Raw genomic sequence first — 12896 nt, forward strand, 5'->3', positions numbered from 1 at the left:
AGAGAGAGAGAGAGAGAGAGAGAGAGAGAGAGAGAGAGAGAGAGAGAGGCAGAGACTGAACCATTCTGCCTTACCACAGCCTGAGGTCCTCCGGGGATGCTGAATGTCAGGTGATCAGTTGTGAGTTAACAGAGTCTTGGTGACCTGTTGGTGACTCCCAGAAAGTAAGCAAACATCTGTAGTATGGAGCAGTGCCATGGGCCTGCTAGGGACAGGGAGGGGACTTAGTAGCAGCTTCCCACCAGAGAGACACACTGCAAAGCAGGGCATGCAGTCTATGCCATGTGGCCCGTGTCTTCCACACAGGGCTGCAAGCCCAGGTTGCCCTATGGCCAGACTGGCTGGTGTGTCTGAGCCACTTCTCTTGTGTGTTTCCAGTCCATTCTGCCTCCAGGTTTTCTGTTATCATGAGTCTGAGTAGATGATTCGGGCTCTTTTCTCCAAGTCGCTGTGGGTTTGGGAATGGTGGAAGCCAGAGCTGGGTGGGAAGGAGGCGGGCAGGCTTGGCCTGTGAGTTTGGCTTTGAGTCCAAGAATGTGAGCATCACAAGGAGCCAAGCACGTTCCTGACTCCCAGCAGAGGCCACTGTTAGAACAAGGACGCTTGGGCTTCCCAGCCTCCTCCCTTGCAGTCTCCCCTCTGATTAGAACTCTAGACCTGTGTTGTTCTATATCCTGCACATGGTCACGGCTTCTCAGCTCTGTGCTCCTGGGCTCTTAGAAGGTCTCACAATCCTCCAACTTTTCTGTTGCCTTCCTGGCCCCAAACCATAGCTAGGGTCAGACTGTTTGCCTTACTGCATTCCCTCAAGCAGACTACATTCCGGGACCACATTCCACACCCTTCTGCCCCATGTCCTGTCCACCCCAGCACGCCGCCTGACCCACATTACCTCTGTCAGCGCACAGGAAAGTATGGGATTCATAGTCAGACACCCCAGAGTTGAGTTCTGGCCCTGTCATCTGGTAGCTTTGTGACCCTGGGCAAGTTACAGAACACTTGTCAGTTTCCTCATTCATGAAATGCAGCCTGTTTTGTCCACTCCATGAGGCTAGTGGAAGAAGAATGCAAGTGTAGACCAAAGGGGTGGAAAGTAGTAAAATGGTAAAGAGGACATGCTTTGCTGTCAGGCTGACCAGGGTTCACCTGCTGGCTCTGTGCTTGCTAGTGGCATGAGCTTGGGTGAATTACTGAACCTGTTAAGCCTGTTTTGCCCATCTGTCTCTACCTCACAGCACTGTGGTGACTATGAAGCCAAGTGGCACAAGTAAAGTGTAGCGTAGTGCCTGCCCCATTATGCTTGCTCAGTAAATGAGAGCAGTTGTCACTATTACTTTCCTGGCATGCGGAAGATGTTCAGTCAGTTCCTTCTCCCCTTTCTGGCCTAATTTCCTGGAGAAGGGAAGAGTGATAATATATGTGTACTCTTTCCCAACACGGGATTTAGAGGGAAAGAGTCCAGCCTGGGAAAGCCATGTTGGGGCTGGGTAAAGTACCCAAGGGGCCTGAAGGGTGCATGGGGCAGTGCCCTGTCCCTTGGAATCTGTGACCACCTAATGATGGAGAGGATCCCCAGGAAGGTGGCTGGCTTGTGTGCAGGCTGGCGCTAGGGGCTGTCCCTGGGTCCCCGCCTCCTCTGCTACTATTTGAACATTCTTGTGTTGGTTGCTTGGTCTCCAGTTGAAGGTAGAGGACAATTGGGGTTATGAGGCCCTTCCAGTTCCACACCAGAAAGTTCTCTGACACCTCCTTTCCTACAGAGTGGTGAAGGAGGAGATCTCTGATGACAATGCCAAGCTCCCCTGCTTCAATGGCCGCGTGGTGTCCTGGGTAAGGCGCCCTCTGGCCCATCCGCCTGCATCCTGCTGCTGAGATTGTGGCTGGGGCTTTGGGTTTTAGTATCTAGATCTTCCTTTAGTTCTCCCCACACACATACCGGGAATTAAACTCAGGCCATTGCGCTTGCCAGGGAAGCGCTTATTCTACTGAGCCATCTCCCCAGCCCTTCCTTTAGTTTTTTGACTGATCCTTTTCTTACCCCAGATTTTAAAATCTTTAATGAAAAGTGGTAGAGTAGTGGGAAGGGAGAGAATGAGACTCACAGTGGAGATAAGCTCTCCTGTGCTCATGCGGACACCTGCTGTCACCCGGTGACCTTTGTCCAGGACTGCCGACCCGTGTTGCCTGCCCCTACCCACTTGACCAACCTAGGCCTCCCAGCCCTTCACACCTGGCTGAGGGGCTGCCCCTCACCTCTGCTGCCCCTCTCCTTGGTGCCCATGACCCAATGCCCACTCATTTCCTCCCCACCAGCTGGTGTCAGCAGAAGGCTCGCACCCAGAGCCCGCCCCCTTCTGTGCTGACAACCCTTCAGAATTGCCACCACCTATGGAGCGCACAGGGGGCATTGGGGACTCACGACCCCCATCTTTCCAGTGAGTGTGACCTGAAGGTTGGGTGACCCGTGGGGCTGGGCAGCATTCTTTCAGCCTAAGGCAGGGGAGGGAGCCCCCAGCCTGCCTCTCCCCTGCCAAGTCCTCTCTTCCCTGCAGCCCTCATGCTGGTGGGGGCAGCCAGGAGAACCTGGACAATGACACGGAGACGGACTCCTTGGTTTCTGCCCAGCGCGAAAGGCCGCGCCGGCGGGATGGCCCCGAGCACGGTGTGTCTCCCCACCACATCCAGACAGCCCCTGCACCCCTAGTTCCTGAGCTCTGTATGTCCCTGGCTCTCTCTCCTCCCTTGACCTCACACACATTGGGCACTGCATGACTGCAGCTGCCTCTGTCCACTGCAGCAACCCGGTTAAATGGAACCACAAAGGCAGAGCGACGGCGAGAGCCGGGCGGCTACGATAGCTCATCCACCCTCATGAGCAGCGAGCTGGAGACCACCAGCTTCTTCGACTCTGATGAGGACGATTCCACCAGCAGGTCGGGCTTCATATGGGTACCGCAGGCAAGGGCTGCTGAGCTGCCCACTGAGGGGATGCTCTGCCAGGAAGGATGGTGCTGTGGGCTGGGAATGAGAGCCCAGCAGCACATGGAGGGGGCAGGGGGCTGGGCCAGGCTGGTGGGGACCAACTGTGCGCCCTGCAGGTTCAGCAGCTCCACGGAGCAGAGCAGTGCCTCCCGCCTGATGAGAAGGCACAAGCGGCGGCGGCGGAAGCAGAAGGTCTCCCGCATCGAGCGGGTATGGGTCCAGGCTGCCCCTATGGGTGTGGGTAGACGGGGCTGTGGTCTGGCCTTCCTCAGCATCCTGATGTAGTGGGTGAGGGTGGGGCGCTGAGGAGGAACCCAGTGGCAGCAGAGAGCCCCCCACTCCTGCCTGCCACTCAGGGCATGGTTTCTTCCAGTCCTCGTCCTTCAGCAGCATCACAGACTCTACCATGTCCCTCAACATCATCACGGTCACTCTCAACATGGGTAAGTGCAAGCACCCATGGGATCCACTGGGAACAAGAGGTGGGGTGGAGGGGGAGACAGGATCTGTTCTCTGCCCTTGAGGAACCTCGTGAATAAACAACTGACAGACTGATCCCTAGTGTGTGGTGGTCAGGGCTGTAACACATGAGCACAGGGTGGTGCAGAAGCAGGCAGTGCGCCCCGAAGGCTTACTGGAGGGAGTGTCAAGCGCCCTGCCCCTGGCCTTCTTTAGCCATTGCACCCTCACTCTCTAATTTCTGCCACAGGGCAGTGATGTGGTGGCAAACCTTTTAGAAACAAGTGCCCAAGCTGCAACCTAAAACCCACTTCTTGCAAAATGGTAACACTGCAGTTAAATCTGAATACTAAGATTTTAGCTTAGTTTAAAAAAAAAAAAACCCTTGGGGCTGGTGAGATGGCTCAGTGGTCTAAAGCACCTATTCAGAACAATCTTAGCAAAGCACAGGGACCGCGGTTCAATCCCCCAGCACCACATGCCAGCCCCCCCGCCCCCTGGTGAGCTGAGCTGCCCCCCACACACACACAAATAAAAAATTAAAAAAAAAAAAACCCTCATACATTAAGGGCTGGCCAAATAGCTCAGTGGATTAAAGTGTCTACAAGCAGGCACAGGGGCCGAGGGTTCAATTCCGGACCTGCTGTGCCGGCTCTGCCCCTGGGGTGCCCTGAGATGCAATTGAGTCTGGGCATGGTGGTGCGCGCCTGTAATCCCAGCACTTGGGAGGCTGTAAACAGGAGAATCACTATGAGTCTGCTCTATTAGTGAGACCCTGAAGGCTGTGTAGACCCTTCCCTAAAAATACCAAAAAAAAAAAAAAATTATCTTAAAAAAATAACACATGCTATGGGTTTGCTACCACTGCCGTAGGGACTCTTTAGGAGACAGTTGCATGTGGTAAAGCAAACAAAAACTTGGAAAACTAAATCTGATTTTATTATTTTTTATTTATTTGTGGAACCGGTGATTGAACTCAGGCCCTTGTGCTTGCCAGGGAAGCACTTATTCCACTGAGCCATCTCCCTGGCCCCTTAAATCTGATTTTAAATCCTGCCTCTGCCTCTTATTGGCCTAGAGAGTAATTTAAATTCACTAAACTGTGATCCCAGCACTCAGGAGAATTGCTTTGACTTTGAGGCCAGCCTGGACTACATATTGAGTTCAAAGCTTGCCTGAGGGGTCAGGGAGATGGCTCAGTAGAATAAGCACTTCCCTGGCAAGGCAAAGGTCTCAGTTCAATCCCCGGTTCAGCCAAAAAAAAAATTGCCTGAACTACATGGTAAGATGGTGAGACTCTGGCTCAAAAAAAAAAAGAGGGCCAGGGCCAGGGAGATAGCTCAGAATAAGTGCTTCCCTGGCAAGCGTAAGAACCTGAGTTCAATCCCTGGTTCCACCAAAAAGTGGATTAAAGTGCCTGCTTAAGCAGATGCAGAGACTAGGGTTCAGTCCCTGGCATGCCATGCTGGCTCAGGGCATGCTGAGATGGTCCAATCTGTGTAGACCCTGTACATTAAAGAAAAAAACGAAAAAAAAAAATCACTAAACTTCACTTTCCTGTTCTCTAAAACGGAACTGTCGCCATCCCATAACCAGCAGGAATTACAGGAAAGCATGTTAAAGCAGAGTGTACACAGTGCCTGGCTCAGGTTCAGTAAATGTCAGCTCTCAGCTCTTGTCCCCCTCCACCCTCTTCTAATAAGGGAGTGGGAATCTGGGCAGGGACCTTGCCTCGCTCAAGGTGCTAAATTACTCCCTGTAGAAAAGTATAACTTCTTGGGCATCTCCATTGTGGGCCAAAGCAATGAGCGTGGCGACGGAGGGATCTACATTGGCTCGATCATGAAGGGTGGGGCTGTGGCTGCTGATGGACGCATCGAGCCAGGGGATATGCTCTTACAGGTATTGCCTGCCCGGGGTGTGGCGTGCTAGGGAGGGAGGAGGGATCCCTGCCCTCTGGAGGAAGCTCCCTGACTCCGGTCCAGCTCCCTTGCCCCTCTCCCTGGTGCTGCCATTATCCCACGCCTAATCCTTTCTCAGGTAAATGAAATCAACTTTGAGAACATGAGTAATGACGACGCTGTCCGGGTACTACGGGAGATCGTGCACAAACCGGGGTATGGAGGGAATGGGGCTGGGGGAGGCAGGGGCAGGCATTTGGTCTGTCAGGTAAGGGACTGTGGCTGGCCTCCACCAATCCTCCCCTCAGCAGGACAACCTTGTTTTTAGGCCCATCACCCTGACTGTAGCCAAGTGCTGGGACCCAAGTCCACGTGGTTGCTTCACATTGCCTAGAAGTAAGTGGTTTAGGCCTTTGTTCCTGTAGTTGGTGCTTGCATATGTGAGCCCTACCCCTCCTTTCTTCCATGTCACCCTGAGCTCTCACACCTGCCTATCAGTGTGGGCAGCCCACGACTCCTAATCTCTCCTGCAGGTGAGCCCATCCGGCCCATTGACCCTGCAGCCTGGGTCTCCCACACTGCGGCCATGACGGGTACCTTCCCTGCCTATGGCATGAGCCCCTCCCTGAGCACCATCACTTCCACCAGCTCTTCCATCACCAGCTCCATCCCTGACACAGAGCGTGAGTATCCAGCCTGGGCCCTGGGCCCAGCAAACAAGACCAGGTGGGGGATGGACTCACTGAGAGCTGGAGAGGGAACCGCTCATTCCAGCCACCGCATGCTGCAGCTCGCCCCATGCACACCTGGTCCCCACTGTGCACTGTTTGCTGCTGACCTGGTGTTAAGCACCCAGGAGCCTCAGTCTCCTCTTGTGAATTGGGACAGTCACTATGTACTTTACCAGTGGGCTTAATGAGAGGGTGCTGCTGACACACACTGGTGTGTGGCATACCATGAGCACTCAGTAAATGGCTGCCATTTTCATAACCTGCACACACACACACTGCGCTAAGCACTTTCCCTTACCTTACTAATTCTTCCTTCAAGTACCCTTGTAAAGTAGGCATTAAAATAAAATGCCCTTTTTTTTTTTTTTTTGGCAGAACTGGGGATTGAACTCAGGCCCTTGAGCTTGCCAGGGAAGCACTTATTCTACTGAGCCATCTCCCTGGCCCCATAATGCCTTTTTTTTTTTTTTTTTTTTTTTGGTGGAACCCGGGATTGAACTCAGGCCCTTGCATTTGCCAGGGAAGCGCTTATTCCACTGAGCCATCTCCCCGGCCCATAATGCCCATTTTTAAAGAGAAGAGAACTGAGTGTCTAAAAAGTCTAATTTGCCCAGCATTGGGCCCACCGCTACTGGGCCTAAGCTGGAATGTAAACTCTTGTCTACCAAACCCTAAAGCCCCTGCTGCCTCACCATTCTGCTTCCACCCTCAGGGCTAGACGACTTCCACCTATCCATCCACAGTGACATGGCTGCCATCGTAAAAGCCATGGCCTCCCCTGAATCAGGGCTGGAGGTCCGAGACCGCATGTGGCTCAAGATTACCATTCCCAATGCTTTCATCGGTGAGAGAGCCCCATGGTGGGATGAGGACAGGGTGGGGAGTGAGGGACAGCTCGCTGGCTCAGCGGGACCCAAGAACTCTCTGGGCCAGCTCCATTGAGCTTCTGGGAAGCCAGAGGAACCCAGACCTGGAGTGCTGCCCGTTCACCTGGTAGCCTTCTCCCCAGGCTCAGATGTTGTGGACTGGCTTTACCACAATGTGGAAGGCTTCACTGACCGGCGGGAGGCCCGCAAGTATGCCAGCAACCTGCTAAAGGCCGGCTTCATCCGTCACACTGTCAACAAGATCACCTTCTCTGAGCAGTGCTACTATATCTTCGGTGACCTCTGTGGCAGTACGTGCCTTCCCCATCCTCTCACCTTGTCTGCTGCTGGGGCGTGGGGAGGTGCCAGGGATGTTGTGGCAGACTCTGGGGAAGCTGGCTGATATGCAGCAGCACTGGGGGCCCAGCTCAGCTCTGAGTTCTCTAGTAGAAACAGAATCAGCCTAGACTCCACCTGCCCCACATCTCCCCTTTGATCCTGGCCTTCTCTGAGCACACCCTCTGTGCCTGGCATGGTGCTGATAGACCAGAGTATCATCTCACTTGATCTTTGTGGTCCCTGAGGGTGTGAGGTTTACTCTGTATGTCCTGAGATGAGGAATCAGATGAATCAGTACGAGTCTACCCTGGGTCCCACATGAGAAGCGGAGAAGTGGGGCCTTGGATCCTGGTCCTCTAACTCCAGATCCCTTGCTCTTTGCAGTGCTGGGGCTGCCCTGGGTATTCCGTGCTATAGAATCATTCTCTCAGCAAAGTTAAACAGAGGGCCCACCTTTGGTCTCTGAACCAAGTGGGTCCCTGCAGGGCAAGACCTGGGACTGGCCAGATTTCCTGGGTCCTCCTCAGACCCCAAGGGAAGGCCATATTACACAGTGAAGCTGGAGAAGCTGCCAGGGCCAGGCCACAGAAGACTCTGCAAGCCACAGAGTCTGGAAAGTACCAGTGAGGCTGTCAGGCAGGAGAACTCCGTGGTTCTCCATGCCTGCCTAAGGAGCCTTCTCAGCCCAGTGGTGCCATCTGGTTTCTAATGGGGACTCCTAAAAGGCCTCGCATTGGGTTCTAGGGAGCAGAACATGTGATCCTGCAGGACACAGCCTGAGTGAAGAGTGGGTCAGGCCCTCGGCGGTCTCCACATGGCCCCATGGGGTGGAGACGTGCAGAGGACTGTGGGGGTTGGCAGCTCTCAGTTCAAGTTGTAGCTCTCCCTGACTGAGTGAACATGAGTGAGTGATGTGGCCTCTTAGTGGTCAACTTCTTGGTCTGTGAGATAGAGATAAGAGTAGAACCTACCTCACAGGGCTGTTTAGAGGACAATTTATAGAAGGCTTAGTACACTATATGAACCACAGTAAGTGCTCTGTAAAAGCTACCTGTTCATAATTAATGAGACACTTTTCACATTTCAGTATTTGTGAAATTGGGATACGTGTTATGATCAATAGCTTCTTAACTCAGTGAAATGTAGATGACTATCATTATTAGTACAAGTCAACCCTGGCTCCACACCTCCAGAGACACCTACAAATTCTAAGGTAGCTATGGTCTTTGTTTAAAAAATAGTGTTTCTCAGGGGCCAGGGAGATAGCTCAGTGGAATAAGTGCTTGACTGGCAAGTACAAGGTCCTGAGTTCGATTGCTGGTACCACCAAAAAAAAAGATAGTGTTTCTTTATGGGCGCACCTGGGTTTTCTGTGCATGGCCCTAGGCCATCCTAGACCCAGATTACAGTGATCTCTTCCTTCTCACTGGCCTCTCAGAATCCTCAGCTAGGAGTGTAGTGGGCTCACAGGGAAAAAGAACCACACCGTCACTCCTGTGACCACATACCACAGCCTGCAGGCTAAAGTCATTGCCTGCTCTTCAGGCCTGAGCCAAAAGGCCGCTGCTTCCCTCCACTCTGGGGCAGTTCCAGATCCCAGAGCTCTGGGGCTTGATACAGGCAGTGTGTGAACAAGGATCATCCCGGGCAGAGAAAGGAACCTGGTGGCCCTTAGAGCCCCTGCCAGGTAGTCCCAGCTTTGGTGAGGGCACTCTTGCCCTTAAGGAGTTAGAATTTCTGGGGACAACCAAAGTCAGGAAGTAGTGTTGGTAGACTGAGTTGGTGCCAGGCCTGGTTGAGAATGGGCACAGAAGAAGCACAGTCATTCCCTGGCTCTTCCCATCTCACCCTCACCTTCCCTGGCAATACCAGGAAAACGTAATCAGGGCAGGGCCTTTCATAAGGAGGCTCTGAAAGGCCTCTGCTCATCCTGGCCTTTTTTTTTTTTTTTTTTTTAACCAGAAAGCAAACTCACAGTTTACTTGCTAGGCAGGCACTGTGCCACTGAGCTATATCCCCAGCCTCTCACCCTGGCCTTTGATTGGATATTCCAGAGAAGAAGAGAAAGACAAAATTTAACTGAAATTTCTCAAGATTATTCCCTGCTTCTAATGGCTCTGTCAGGACAGTTTAGGAGAGAGAAAGCAGCCCTTAGCTTCTGTTCTCTCTCTCTCTCTTTTTTTTTTTTTTTTTTTTTTTTTGGTACCAGAGATTGAATTTAGAACCTTGAACTTGCCAGGCAGGCAGGCACACCACTGAGCTGTCTCCCTGGCCCCTTGTGCTTGTCAGGCAAGCACTTATTCTACTGAGCTATCTCCCCAGCCCTAGCTTCTGTTCTGTTTGCAGTTTAGATTGAACTCAGGCTGCTGCTCATTTAACTCCTCTGGACTTGTCTTATCTTGCTTGGGCAAATGAGGGGATTAGGGCGTTTCTGTGGGAACCTGAGTACTGTGCTGAGTGGTGTCTTGCTGAATCCCAGTGTGCAGTTCCTGAAAGCAGCCTGGCTTTTGTGCACTCTTTCCCATTCCCTGGCCTGGCATCCTCTGGGTGAATTAGAGAAGACGGCAGAGCAAGAATTTTGACCCCTCTTCTAGCCCACTGCGGAGGAAGGAGGGGGGCCAAGCCTTCCCAGAGGGTCTCCCCAGGGTCTTACATCCTGTGTACTTGGGTGGTATCTAAGGGATGAGAGGAAGGGCTGAGCTGTCTGGCCAGTGCCGTGCCTCCTCCCACTCTGGCCAGAAAGGACCACCGTGGCATACTGCCCCGCCTAGGCGGTAGCATTCTCCCCCAGCTCACTCTGTGCTTCTCTGCAGACATGGCCAGCCTGTCCCTCCACGATCACGATGGCTCCAGCGGTGCTTCTGACCAGGACACGCTGGCCCCGTTGCCTCACCCCGGGGCAGCGCCTTGGCCTATGGCTTTCCCATACCAGTACCCCCCACCTCCGCACCCGTACAACCCGCACCCCGGCTTCCCGGAGCTGGGCTACAGTTATGGTGGGGGCAGCGCCAGCAGTCAGCATAGTGAAGGTAAGGGGGTCGGGCACACGGGCAGCCGCAGGCGGCCGAGGCTTCCTGTCCGCGCTGAGCGCCCACCTCGGCCCTGCGTGTCCCCGACAGGCAGTCGGAGTAGCGGCTCCAACCGCAGCGGGAGCGACCGGCGCAAGGAGAAGGACCCGAAGGCCGGGGACTCCAAGTCGGGCGGCAGCGGCAGTGAGTCCGACCACACGACGCGCAGCAGCCTTCGGGGCCCGCGGGAGCGCGCACCCAGCGAGCGCTCAGGCCCAGCCGCCAGTGAGCACAGCCACCGCAGCCACCACTCGCTGGCGGGCAGCCTGCGCAGCCCGCACGCGCACCCCAGCTACGGCCCTCCCGGTGTGCCCCCGCTCTACGGCCCCCCGGTGCTCATGATGCCCCCGCCACCCGCGGCCATGGGGCCTCCAGGAGCGCCTCCGGGCCGCGACCTGGCCTCGGTGCCCCCTGAACTGACCGCCAGCAGACAGTCCTTCCGCATGGCCATGGGAAACCCCAGTGAGTTCTTTGTGGATGTGATGTGAGCGAGGCCCTGCGACTGCCGTCCCACCCGACCCGACCCGACCCCGCAGCCGCTCCCTCTCCGTCCATCCGTCCGCCCGCCCGCCCGCCTTTTTTACTTTGTCTGGTACCTGAAAGGGAAATAAATGGAACTAAACCCGGGGGCGCTACTGCTCGCTGACTCAGCGAGGGCGCCGTGCAACCCCTAACCTGCCTCTGGCCCCGCTTCGCCCCGGCCCACTAACGCTGTGCGGGGCTTACCAGGACTGGAGTGGGTCCGGACTCGCAGGTGCTTGCTCTGGTCTGCCCACCTTCACACATTTCAGGACCTGGCCCGGGGGTGCTTGCCCCCTCTGCCCCTCAGTACCGTTTCACTATCCATTCAGCTACACCTCTCCTGCATTAAGCCCGCCCTGCAAGCATGAGTGCAGACCTCTTGATTGTCCATAGTACTGACATCAAAATAAGTCCCTGCATCTGCCCTCCCTGTCTCCTGCCTGCTGCCTCCGCCCTACTCCCCAGGGCCACAGCCCCTCCCGCTGCCATCCCAGAGAGCCCCCGTGGGTGCTTGGGCAGCTCCCGCCTTTCAGGGAGCATCTCTGCCCAACCCCCGCCCCATGCCTGCCTGTGTGTTGGTTCCATCAGACCTTAACCCTACTAACCCGCAGGCTCATCTTACCTTGAGCCTGAAACATTTCTTCTTTCTTTTTTTCCTCCCCCAATTTTCCCTGGGCCTGGAGCAGCCAAGAATTTCGGGCTGTTTGACTTTCTGTGAGTCCCCAGCAATGGGAGGCTCAGCCTCCGAGGAGACCGAGAACCCTGCTTCCGCCGCCCCTCAGGCTTCCCAAGGATGTCCAGCCCCACACCCACACCCCAGCATCACTAGGCTTGGGGAGGGCTCCAGCTTCATGCAGGCAGGGAGACCTTGTTTGTTTCCAGAGAAAACCAATCACTCACACAGGCGTGTGCAAATGCACACACATGTGCCTATGCAAATTCATGTAAGCCTCAGGGCTGGTCCCTGCATAGAGGGCTGGACCCTCTCCAGAAAGTGGGGCTGGTCCCCTGACTTCCCTCCCTCATAGCCCGTGAGCCTGCCCCATGTGTGCGCAGTGTCTTCCTACCTGGATTAACCCATATGCTGGATCTCAGGCCGGGTTCAGCAGAGAACCCTCCAGGGGACTATAGGTCCTCACCCCACCCCATTCTTCCCTATTTTCACTGCACCCAAAACAAGGACAGGAGCCACAGGCCAGTTGCAGTTAGGCAAAAGGACTTCTAAAACTTACAGAATTCTGTTTTTTTTTGTTTTCTTTTTCTTTCTTTCTCTGCTTTAATCAAATCATGCTGTTGTCTCTAAGCCTCCACTCGCACATTTTCAGGGTTAGGTTACTGGGGGTAAGATCAAGTCCTCCGCCCAGGTTTGGAGCAAATTGAAGTAGAGGGATTTCATCATTCACTTAACAAAGATTTCTTGAGGTTTTTGTGAACAAGGGGCTGTGCTGGAAGGATGACAGCCTTGCCTGCCAGCCTGGGTTTCCTTCCCAATCCAGGCCACAGCTTCTCGCCGCCTCTACAGGGCTACCTCTAGCACTTTCCTCTCTGTCTGTCTTGTCCAAGGCAAAGACCCTAGAGAATTCCTCCACTACATTTTTTGGGGGTTTGTATTTCTGTTCCATCTTTGATCCACTTCTGTTTTCTCCCTACTCCAAAACACTGTCACCCATCCAGATATCCTCAAATGCTGCTGATAATGCTGGTGATTGTCATATGTAGCTCCAATCCCAACATCCTCCAGTCTTTAGATCTCCATGGAGAAGACCGTGTGGACTCAACTCATGCCCTAACCAGTGTCCTGAATCCCTCTGTCCTGGTGACCTTCATCACAATCTATATAGGCTCACCAGCTAGAAACGTGTAAGAGCTTAAATTTTTTCTGTATCTTACTAGCATATTTCATCCTTTCCACTCCAACAATCTTTCCTACATTTGGCCCTTATTATTATCCCTTTGCCTCTAATTTGCCAGAGCATGAGATTTGGAGTCAGGTTGGTCTGGGTTTGAATTCTGGCTCCACTACTTTTT

The 12896-nt window shown here is 54.1% G+C and overlaps 1 protein-coding gene across 3 annotated transcripts in view; it reads left to right on the forward strand.

Annotated features, from left to right (window-relative positions):
- Positions 1–12614, forward strand: part of Dvl3 (dishevelled segment polarity protein 3) — a 16976-nt gene extending 4362 nt beyond the window's left edge. The window contains exons 2-16 of one of the 3 annotated variants that reach the window (XM_004640710.2): positions 1761–1830; positions 2314–2435; positions 2553–2662; positions 2798–2933; positions 3099–3192; positions 3356–3425; positions 5204–5343; positions 5482–5558; positions 5671–5738; positions 5876–6025; positions 6786–6917; positions 7083–7250; positions 10092–10307; positions 10398–10808; positions 11555–12614. In XM_004640710.2, the coding sequence (XP_004640767.1) occupies positions 1761–1830; positions 2314–2435; positions 2553–2662; positions 2798–2933; positions 3099–3192; positions 3356–3425; positions 5204–5343; positions 5482–5558; positions 5671–5738; positions 5876–6025; positions 6786–6917; positions 7083–7250; positions 10092–10307; positions 10398–10808; positions 11555–11586 (1996 nt within the window). In that variant the 3' untranslated portion in view covers positions 11587–12614. Of the gene's footprint in view, positions 1–1760; positions 1831–2313; positions 2436–2552; positions 2663–2797; positions 3193–3355; positions 3426–5203; positions 5344–5481; positions 5559–5670; positions 5739–5875; positions 6026–6785; positions 6918–7082; positions 7251–10091; positions 10308–10397; positions 11036–11554 lie in introns of those variants that run through there. The other 2 variants (XM_004640711.2, XM_023700708.1) reach the window with 2 other exon arrangements.
- The last annotated feature ends 282 nt before the right edge of the window (positions 12615–12896 follow it).

This window comes from Octodon degus, unplaced genomic scaffold (genome assembly GCF_000260255.1).
Source record: "Octodon degus isolate 3935 unplaced genomic scaffold, OctDeg1.0 scaffold00126, whole genome shotgun sequence".
Lineage (NCBI taxonomy): Eukaryota > Metazoa > Chordata > Mammalia > Rodentia > Octodontidae > Octodon > Octodon degus.